The following is an 11,397-nucleotide window of genomic DNA, read 5'->3' on the forward strand; positions in this document are numbered from 1 at the left end:
TAAAACTATAGAGAGTAAAACTTTGGATATAAATAAAACTATAGAGTAAAACTATAGATATGAATAAAACTATAGAGTAAAACTTTAGATATAAATAAAACTTTAGATATAAATAAAACTATAGAGAGTAAAACTATAGATATAATTAAAACTATAGAGTAAAACTTTAGATATAAATAAAACTATAGAGAGTAAAACTTTAGATATAAATAAAACTATAGAGAGTAAAACTTTGAATATAAATAAAACTATAGAGAGTAAAACTTTGGATATAAATAAAACTATAGAGTAAAAAAATAGATATAAATAAAACTATAGAGTAAAACTTTAGATATAAATAAAACTATAGATATAAATAAAACTATAGAGTAAAACTTTAGATAGATAATTAAAACTATAGATATAAATAAAACTATAGAGTAAAACTTTAGATATAAATAAAACTATAGAGTAAAACTATAGATTTAAATAAAACTATAGAGAGTAAAACTATAGATATAAATAAAACTATAGAGTAAAACTTTAGATATAAATAAAACTATAAAGAGTAAAACGTTATATATAAATAAATGTATATACTATAGACTGTAAAACTATAGATATAAATAAAACTATAGCGAGTAAAATTATAGATATAAATAAAACTATAGAGTAAAACTTTAGATATAAATAAAACTATAAAGAGTAAAACGTTATATATAAATAAATGTATATACTATAGACTGTAAAACTTTAGATATAAATAAAACTATAGATATAAATAAAACTATAGAGTAAAACTTTAGATAGATAATTAAAACTATAGATATAAATAAAACTATAGAGAAAAAAAATAGATATAAATAAAACTATAGAGTAAAACTTTAGATATAAATAAAACTATAGATATAAATAAAACTATAGAGTAAAACTTTAGATAGATAATTAAAACTATAGATATAAATAAAACTATAGAGAGTAAAACTATAGATTTAAATAAAACTATAGAGAGTAAAACTATAGATATAAATAAAACTATAGAGTAAAACTTTAGATATAAATAAAACTATAAAGAGTAAAACGTTATATATAAATAAATGTATATACTATAGACTGTAAAACTATAGATATAAATAAAACTATAGAGAGTAAAACTTTGGATATAAATAAAACTATAGAGAGTAAAACGTTATATATAAATAAATGTATATACTATAGACTGTAAAATTATAGATATAAATAAAACTATAGCGAGTAAAATTATAGATATAGATAAATCTATATGAATAAAACTATAGAGAGTAAAACTTTAGATATAAACAAAAGTGAAGTAAGTTAGAGCTATAGACACAGTGCTGCAGACCTGGGGGGTGAATTGTTAATTGAAGCGTAATGACTGGGGCCCCCCTACCCCCCCCCCCCCCCCCTCTTTTTTTTTCACGTCCTCTGTGAGAAAGAGAGGGAGAGTCGGAGGCTCAGAGGGAGGAGGAGGAGGAGGAGGAGGAGGAGGAGAGGGAGGAGGAGGAGAGGGAGGAGGGACGAAGAGAATGGAAAGAAGTTGTGTTGAGGAATTTGAGTCCTGTTGGAGGGGGAGTAAGAGGGGAGAAGAAGGAAGAGGGGCTCTGGAGAAGTTGGGGTGTCTTGGAAAACTCTTCAGTTTCAACGCTTCAGAAATACACTTCCAGTCTCCCACAGCAGCCTGTCCCAACCTCTGAGAGGACACGGAGGCACTGGGAGAAGTTCGCTGCGGTTCCTGGGAGAGTTCCTCAGCTCAGGAAGATTAGAAAGCCAGAAGGCTGCGAGTCTACAGGGTCTACAGGCTCGTTTCCAGCGCTGGACTCTGTTTATTTACCTCAGGCGGTCTCTGAGGGTCTGGAGGACAGGCAGCTCGAGCAGACTTCTCCTCAGCTTCAGGGTTTAAGCTGTTTAAGTTTTTTTTTCTACTCGAAACCTGAAAAAAGAGAAGAGAGAAGTAGCTGGAGCTGAAAGCCTCCTCAGACCTCCTCAGACCTCCAAACCCTTCTGCAGCTCCGTGCTTTGCTGTGGAAGCGATGCGGTGACGTGAGTCCGCGACTGAACAGCAGAGCACGACCCCGACACGACTGCAGGTCCCCGACGAGTTCCCACACGCAGGGCGAAGATGAAGCTCCTCGGCTGTTCACTGCTGTTCCTGATCCTGGAGCTAACCTCGGCTGAACGCTTGTCAGGTAAGCCATGGCTCCCTTGTTTGTTGTCCTTCACCAGCTTCACCAGCTTCAGGATCTTCAGGAGCTTCAGGAGGAGTTGCTCTGGGCTTGGAGGACAGGAGGTTTGGGTTACACTCTTGTTTTTGGATGGGAGGCAAACACAATGGCTAAACTTCTCAAATGCTGTGTGAAATTTGGCCAAACTTCAGCTTCTGTCCTTTTTCTGGTGAAAGTTTAGAAGATCAGCAGGTGTGGTCAGCCACGGGTTTCCAGCCACAGTCAAACCCCTTGCTGGATGCTCCAACGCCCAGTGTAAAGTTTTCCTAAAAGAGTGGAGGCTATGAGCATGCTCCTTACTTCTGTAAAGATCTGCTCTCCACTGCTTATTGCTGTGAGGATTTGGCTGAATGCTGCCACCAGAACATTAGTGTTGGATGAGTAGTTCTGAATAAATCACAAACCCTATCCAAGCTCATCCCAGAGGTATCCAGAGGTTCCAACACTCCACAGCCCAGTGCCCAGTGTTTGGCGTTTGGGGATGGTGACCTTAGACCCCAATGTCATCAATTAGGAGTTAAGTCTGGGCTGATACACATAACCATCTTACAGACAGTGTTTATCTTTATTCTCAATATTAGAGTTTTATTCTGTTCCAGAAGCTTGCTGGAGACACTTTAGGAAACTTCTACGGAGTCTGGTTTCAGCTGAAGTTAACCACATCTTAAGTTTTCAGGATCAGAGAGGGATAGGTTCAAACTTTCCTGTAGTGTTTTTTCCTCATAGTCATGGAAAGGGTTTTTATTCTTGGTTTCTTTTAGTGATTCTTCTTCACGATCTTAGAGCTTCTCCTCTTGAGCCTGATTTTCAGTATTTCTTCCTAACGCTCTCTGGGAGTTGCCCTACTTTTGCGTTTCTCAAAGTTGCCGTGGGACAGCATCTGTTGGAAGAAAGCACTATGTAAATACAAATAAATTGAGTTCAGCTGAATGGAGCTTTTAAGCGAAGTGGGCGAACCCCACTCACATGGTGACACATTTGTTTGGGTGCTGTTTTCCTGTGTCTTGCGCAGTGACTTGGTGATGGTTCAGACAAAAATGAAAATTACCCAATTTTCCCCTCATAGCCCAGATACAGCCGATCTGCCAGGAGATTTTTGGAGTCTGAGGACTCACTCCTTCAGTTTTGCACTGGAACAATAAGGCCAGTGTAGCTCAGCAGTAAAGAATACACACAGTTGATCCAGGACATGCTACATTACATTACGTACAGTAGTTCCAGAGGTAAAGAAGGCCTTTTATTTGACCTGAAGACCGTCTCTGTACTCTGGTGGAGAACAACTTTCATGGACAAAGGTGAACAAAGAGTTCCACTGTCTCTAATGCTGAAAATCGTTTAGGGGGGGTTTCTCTGCTGTTAAACATGGTGGAGGCTCATTTATTTTATTTGCTTGTTGAATTTTTCCTTTTTTCTCCAAGAAAAAAAGTTTGGGTCTGCCAGTTGACCCACCCGTTCCTAACTTCCCCTAGCACTAGCAATGCTCCCGACACTAGGAGGGTAAGGGCTTAGCACACACATCTATCTGATACATGTGAAACCAGCCACCGCCTCTTTTCTAACTGCTGCTGATGCAGCATCGCGGGGCAGCCGACATGCCCGGAGGGCACCCCCAGGTCCCCAGCTCCACCACACCAGCTAACAGAGGCCTGTGCCGGCCAACATCGCTTAAGAGTGATTAATAAAATGAATGAATACCGATTGTGCTCTCTCAGACTTCGGCTGCTGATGGCATAAGACCTAAACTTGTGTTGTTTAAGTGAGCTTATTTAAGGTAAAGTAAAAAAGTAACATTTAGGTTTTTGAGGGATTTGCTGTGCTGTGTCTGCGCTGCTCCCTCATCTGTATTTGCATCAAAACACCCATACCTTTGGTGGGAGTCAGATATTTGGATACACTGGTGCTGCTGCGAGTCTGACGCATCTTAGCAGATGCTCTGGAAGACAGGAATGCAAGCTAGATCTCTTTGATGCTGCGTTTGGATGTGTGTGTATGTGTGTGTTTGACGGGCGGCGTTGGACCAGGGCAGGGCTTTGCTGTGCGGGGGCGGAGGAGGGGGATAAACAGGGAGAAGGCTCTGGACTGTGAGTCAGGGCCTGTGCTGATTCAGTGCACAGAGATGATGGATTGAGTCAGGAGCAGAGGGCCCACGTCGAGTCCGATCCAGAAGAATGGCATGGAAAGGCGAGGATAGGGAGGAGAAGTGAGAAATGAAAGGAGGGGGAAAGAAAGGCTAGAATGTGTGAAAGGAAAAGGGGGGGTGGGTGAAGGCAGCGAGGGAGGGAGGGAGGGAGGCAGGGAGCTGGTTTGACGTTTTTCTGCATGTGTGAAGTGTTGTCCATGGCAGCCGAAATGTTTCAGGCTTATCGATGGGACGATGATGGGGGTGTTGAGACGTAAATCAGTTAAATATGAGGAAGAAAGGCTGGTGGGCAGCGACTGTGGTGTGACATTTGCAGAGATAAAGGTAAACTAGATGCAGTTACTCAAATCTGTGAGTTTCTGAATGTACTAGACTCAACAAAACAAAAAAAAAAGTATTCAGACGCTACTTTTAAAGAGTGAAGTCAGCTATGTTACGGTGCCCCCAGCACTGACACTGGCCTTTACTGTAGTTGCACATGCACAGCTTGTTTAATCAACATAGAAAAGCACTGCCACCTCTGACTTGCACACTACCCTGAATTTTAAATAGCCCATTTGGAAATGGGACTGTTTATGTTCAGACCAGCCCGGACCGTTCCCCGCAGATCAGAAAGACATAAAAGGAGAGGTGCCAGAGGAATCCAGGGAAGCTAGAAGCCATTCAGCCTGGAGAGGCCCAACCACAGCAGAGCTCGCCCAACTATCACAGCAGAGTCAGGGGGCCTCAGTTCAGATATCATCTCGTGGGTTGTGTGTGTGTGTGTGTGTGTGTGTGGTTCTCCCTGTAAATCCTGTGTTTTTCTGCTTAGCTTGTACAATTCCTGTTTATATCATATTGATGTTTTGGACTACACCCATTGATTACGTCATATCATCTGAAAGATTATAGGCATTGAACAGATATTCAGATTTGATTGATATTCAAACCAGTATCTGATGACAGATGACAGATCCTGCTTTTGTTGGAGTAACTGTCTCTAATGTCCAGAGAAGAAGAGTTTGGAACAGAGAATTGCTGTGAGGATTTAAGGAATCCCAACTCATCATTTCAGAGAACACAGCTCCTCCACTGCTCCACAGCTCAGTATGGAGCCAATAGGGTCATGATGTTTATCTGCTCCAGAGAGTCCTATTCTATTGGCAGTACTTCTTCTCTACAGGGACTAGACAAGCTTTGTGTGTGCATTTGCACATCTGTGTCAGCAATGGGTGCAGCTGAATGCATTCATTAGAAGTGGTGTCCACAAACATTTGGACATTTATTGAATGTATACTTTTGATTAAGGAGAATTGAGTGTATGGTGTTGAGTCTGTCTCTCAAATCTTTCTCCAGAGTCCGGCTGACGGCAAAACAGCATGTTTAAGTGTGTCACAGTTAATGTCCCAACACGATGGCTCAGGGGGCCCAGTGATCTATGTTGGGGTCAGAGTTCAGAGCCATGATGTCAAAGATCGGACTGACTGACAGGCTTGAGAAAATCTAAAAAGAGTCCGTCTTTTCCTCTGGAGCTTACAGAAAGGAACTCGAGCCAGCAGGGTGCTGCTGATGCTATACTCAGTTGGATAAGTGTCTGCTATCTATCAGACCGAAGAAGCAGGACCTGTTATCAGACCCATGCCACCGGAAGAATGTGAAACATTTCAGTTCTATGGCCGAACAGAAGACGCGAGGGGAGGAGTCATGGAAAGTGATTCATGCTGGCTTTGGTTGAGGCTGATGCTAACGTTTGACACAGTGCAGACCGCCAGACCTGCGGCCTGTGTAGCATCATATAGATCTATGGCATGGGAAGCGTCATGAACTCGAATGGTCTCATGGTCTGAGCTATACTCTGGAAGCTGTGTTGGCGGTAGCTGCTGTTGTTTCGCAGGGCCGAGGGTTTCGTTGTAAACAGTGAAACTGGTTGCAGTGGTTTAGGGTTCGGTTGGTGGAACTGATGCTTTTATGAGTACAGACTTTTACTGACTCAGTGATCAGTGTTGAATCTCCTGAAGGATCCAAATTACAGCGTAAACAGTTAGAATGTGACTCTGCTTTTACTGGAAATATCACTGGATTATTGAGGAAAGCTTTAAAATCTTAGTAAATGTTTGTATTGTGAAGTTTGTAATGTGGTAAAGTGAAATAATCTGTGGTATATGGGCATATATGGGCAGCCAGGGTGTTATTTGCAGATTAATGGGAAAATGTAATTATTATTATCAGTCCAGTGTTGGTAGTACAGGCATAAAATCCAATCAATACTTTAGTATACATGTTTACAATAAATATTAATAAAAGTATTAAATAATTATTGACATTGTTTATTTATGTTGTGTTTAGACATTTACTGCTATTAAAATAATATCTCAGTAATTGTGAAAAACATGTCATCGTGGTTTATGATATTAATATTTGCAATATTTATATAATTCTATCCTTAGGGCTGCGGTTCATTCAGAGCCCTGAGAACGTGACCTCCTCGCTGGGGAAGCCGGTGGACCTGCAGTGTGTCCTGCAGGGCGACGGAGGCGATGAGGGCCCGCCGGACATCCTGTGGCTTAGAGAAGGCCAGCCGCTCGAGTTTGCAGACACCAACCAGGTGCAGGTGCCCTACAATGAGGACACCTGGCTGGTCATGAGCACGCTCCGGTACGCTGGGTTTGAGACGATCGTATTTATTGGTCCAGTCGCCTTAATTCCACATGCATGTCCTCATATTCGCTCACACGGCCGAGCGTGGCTTAAAAACAGCTTTTTACCCTTTCTCTAATGTGGCCGACTGCTTAATCTAACTGTAATCCTAATTCTGAGCTATGAATCACCCGAATTGGGCTAATCCTTATTTTTGGTGTGCAGGATTGAAGAGGTCCAGCTGTCGGACATGGGTGCCTACCTCTGTGCAGTGACCATAGAGACTGATGAGGTGGTGTCCATCGAAGGACACATCCAATTAGAGGGTAATTCTTGGTTCATTGTGGTGCATATTGGCAGTGATTCATCTAAAAATGGGAAAGGAATGCAGGCTCAATTCATCTACCAGGTCCATGTACCAGACTGACTCATCCCACTGGGCTCTGGGCTCAGCAGTTTAACCCCTATATGTCTGTTTTATGCCCTTAAATAGAATTATATTTTGCAGTACTATGTAAATGTGGTTATTAACATGTAATTCAGTGTAATTCAAGCCAAATGAGGGCGTGCCTTTTCACCTATGACTGTAATTATCAATCACTACTATCTACTCCAAAACATGAGGTAGATACTGCGTATCATGGATGTTTGTGAAATCAGGTCACCCGAGCACATTCCATACATTTTTAGATGTGGTTTGGGCTTCTTGAAGGTTGCAGTGGTTGACCTCGCTCTCTCTCTCTGTTTCAGGTCTCCCTCATTTCTCAGTAGAACCTCGCCCCATGTCTGTAGTGGCTAATGTTGGCCTGAGCCTGCAGTGCGTTGCCCACGGGCCCCCTGAGCCTGTATGGGTCATCTGGCTTCAGGACGGAGCCCCTCTCAACACGCTGAGCGACCCTGTGGCCCTGTCTCCATCGACCCTCAACATCACAGGTACTTAACACTTAGCACTGTGCAGCTCAACACCGTGTGATTCAGCACAGAGGAACCCGGACTGTTAGAGATAACAGATTCACAGCTGTTATCTACAGTGCTTATCCTAAACCACAAAGGTCAGTTTGTGGGACCACAAAGGAACTTACATAAGCTGTACTGTTATTGAAGCTCAATTACTGCTGCTGGAAGCTCAATGAAGGCGGTCTGAGACACTAGGGCTTGGTCTGGGGGAAGTAGGCGGGTCTACTAAATTAGTGGGTGAGTCTGGCTCCGCCTCTGGTCTCTACTGCATAGACCTGCTGCAGATTTGACAACATGGCGGAAGGGAGCGTAACGGAACGGAAGGGAACAGAACCACAGTATCCAGGTTTTCTACAGTCATTGATAGAAATGACCAGTTTAAAGGTGCATGTATTTGTTACTGTACAGCGAAATGTGTCCTCCGCATTTAACCCATCTGTGGTAGTGAACACACACTCACACACACACACACACACACTAGTGAACTAGGGGCAGTGAGTACACACACACACCCAGAGCGGTGGGCAGCCAACTCCAGCGCCCGGGGAGCAGAGAGGGTAAAGGGCCTTGCTCAAGGGCCCAACAGTGGCAGCTTGCCGAGCCCGGTTATCGATAACCCGGCACTCTAACCGCTGAGCCACCACTGCCCCTTTTACCAGAGCGACAAGCGATAAGCTATTTTCTGTAAAAGGAACTTCAGCTTCCGAAAGCATGTGGCTATTTTTGATTCTGTCGAAATGGTGAGCAGTAATACGACAGTTGACCAACCCAGACACTTTGTGAATAAAACAAACAGCCATGACTCACTCTGAACATTATGCCTCTTAGACACCTCCTTAAAACAGAAAAAATAAAATAATTGAAGATGAGGTCAAAAGAGAAAAGTCTGGAGTGACTTCAGGGTTGCTTTTCTGTCCAAGTGTAATTACGTAGTTACTGCGTGTGCCAAAATGCCAAAACATGCAAAAAATGGTAAAGGGTGTTTTTATTTATTAGACTAACGCTGCCAGCAGATCCTTTAAGTCCTGTAAGTTGTGAGGTGGGACCTCCATGAGCAGCAGTGACCCTGTCCCCGGTTGTCCTGGTCCTAGGTACTGACCACTTCATACTGGGAACACCCTACAGGACCTGCCTGATGTCATTTTATGAGTTTGTAAATGTAATAGAGGAAGCAGAAACTGGAGCGCACTTTTGTCTTGAGAAGTATTTCTGTTGCGCAGAGAAGCTTTAAATCGTGTAATGGAGACAGTTTTACACAGGAGGGTTTGACGGTTTAAGGTTTAGGCCTTTTTAAGTTTTGATATATGGGACATTCTGGTGTCTGCTAAAGCAACAGTGGTGCAGAGGAAGACCTGGAAAGATCTTAAGGGTGTTTAAGATGAATGGGTTTGTGGGTTGCTGTCATTCAGCAAATTCTCCACAAACACACACACACACACAGGTTGGTTTTTATACCATTTCAGGACAGTAGAAGAAAAACAACCTTTGTAACTTTCACCTCATCAGTTCATTTCCAGGCAAAGTGGGTGTGTTTGAGTAGGGCAGATTTTCTTGGAGACCAGGACTGGAGTTATGATTCCTGTCCTAGAAGAACCTAAAAAAATGTATATATATATATATATAGTCATTTTACAGGCTAACTTGTAATGGGAGGTAAAGTAATGTAATTTCAGCACAATTTTATTGATCTGTTTATTTTTCATTTTTACAATGACACGCACAAGTTTTCCAATTATGCAAAATACGATATATATAAGCCTAAACCGAACTCTGACTCTACCCTCAGGAACCATTAAACATATATTTTTAATAATAATTTTTAATAAAATAAAAAACATAACATCCTAACTTTACAAAGTCAGTAAAAATGGTTTGTGGCTCAACCTTAAAAATTTCTTGAACTGTTTTTTTCAGCTCAGAAAAATTTAATGAACCATTATTTAATTCAAAGTATGTATTTGAGTAGAATAAGTTTAATTACTTGGTGTGTATATATACATATACCTTTTCTCTGATTTTCCTAGAAACTCCTGAAAATGTCCTGAAAATGTACAAAAACAAGTGTTCACCCAAACACACACACCTTCTTTCTTCTGTCTGGCTGCAGGCCAGGTCAGACTCATCCAATAAGACACTGCCCTTTGGTGGCTGGTGAAAGAGCAGCGGTGGGGAGGGCGATTGAGATGGGAGGAAGGCTCGGAGAGGAAGAAAGAGGAAAAAGAAAGGCTGTTTTGAACACTTGCCACGCCGGACTGACAGATATTGCCTCTGTTGTAGTTCCAGCTGTACGGACCTGCAGCGCGGGGGAGTGAGTCACAAAGGCAGAGCGAGGGCGAGAGAGAGAGAGAGAGAGAGAGAGAGAGAGAGAGAGAGAGAGAGATGGCCAGAGAGAGACTGAAAGACAAGAGAGGGAGAAGGAGGGGCGAGTGGCTTTGAATCATCATGGACGGTTGACCATCAGTGGGCACACTCACAGGCCTGGAATGTGCCCACTTATGCCAGCTGCCACACACAGACACACACGCCGAAAAACACGTCTTCCCACACAGACCACCAGATTCTGCTCTTAAACTCAACAGAATTTCACCATACACACACTTTACACACTTTACAGCTGTGTACTACAGCCTCAGTCTACTCAATAACAACTCCAGACTGATCTGCTCTCCAGAAAGGCAGAGAGATGCTGCAGGTGGTCAGGAGATCTCCTCCCACACTCAAGAGAGTGGCCTTGCATCTTGCATTAGCAGCCAAGTCCAAATCAGGCAGTAGGAGGTGCAGGAGCTCTGGAACAAAGGCTTGGCTCACAGACAGAAAGCCAGAGTAGATCCCTGGACTGTGGAGATATTGGAGCATGAGGTTCAGACCCACTGTTTGCTCTGACCATGGTCTGCAGGAGGTCCAGCAGAGGATCTGTGATAGCCTTCCAGTGGGAGTCCAGGGGAGCTTTTCTCACCTTGTAGCAGATAATCTCCTCAAGGCTGTTTTCAGACTGAGGAGGGGTCGATAGCAGCAGGGTGTCTTATCTCAGTCTCAGTACAGTGATCTCAGTCCTCTTTGCTTCTTTAATCCCGTTCTCCAGCCTGGACTTGGCCTCTTGGTAGAGAATCTGTCTCTGCTCCTAAACTCTGCCAGTTCAGCCAGTGTTTTTTTTCGTTACTGTATTTACTGTAAGTCTAGTTATTGTTTTCTTGAGGCTATTTAAAAATAATTACATGATACATTACATCGGCTCCATGCTGCCTAATGCCAGGTGTGGGCTAGTAGAGGGGTATAAAGCCCCTCAGCATTGAGCTGTGGAGCAGTGGAGGAACTGTGTTCTCTGGAATGATGGTGGTGGAGCTTCATCCAGTACTTTTAAATGAGATGAGTTGGGGCTTTGGGGGGTGTCCTGACCTCACTAACTATATTCTCGCTGAATACAATCAAATCCTCACAGCAATGCTCCTCCAAAATCTAGTA

At 42.7% G+C, this 11,397-nt stretch overlaps 1 protein-coding gene across 1 annotated transcript in view; it reads left to right on the plus strand.

The window, feature by feature from the left end:
* Positions 1 to 1,585: 1,585 nt before the first annotated feature.
* The window catches only part of axl (AXL receptor tyrosine kinase), a 45,399-nt gene continuing 35,587 nt past the window's right edge, over positions 1,586 to 11,397 (plus strand). The window contains exons 1-4 of the mRNA XM_072668713.1: positions 1,586 to 2,186; positions 6,789 to 6,996; positions 7,204 to 7,304; positions 7,729 to 7,911. Of these exons, the coding sequence (XP_072524814.1) occupies positions 2,120 to 2,186; positions 6,789 to 6,996; positions 7,204 to 7,304; positions 7,729 to 7,911 (559 nt within the window). The 5' untranslated portion in view covers positions 1,586 to 2,119. The remainder of the gene's footprint in view (positions 2,187 to 6,788; positions 6,997 to 7,203; positions 7,305 to 7,728; positions 7,912 to 11,397) is intronic.

This window comes from Salminus brasiliensis, chromosome 23 (assembly GCF_030463535.1).
Source record: "Salminus brasiliensis chromosome 23, fSalBra1.hap2, whole genome shotgun sequence".
In the NCBI taxonomy this organism is placed as follows: domain Eukaryota; kingdom Metazoa; phylum Chordata; class Actinopteri; order Characiformes; family Bryconidae; genus Salminus; species Salminus brasiliensis.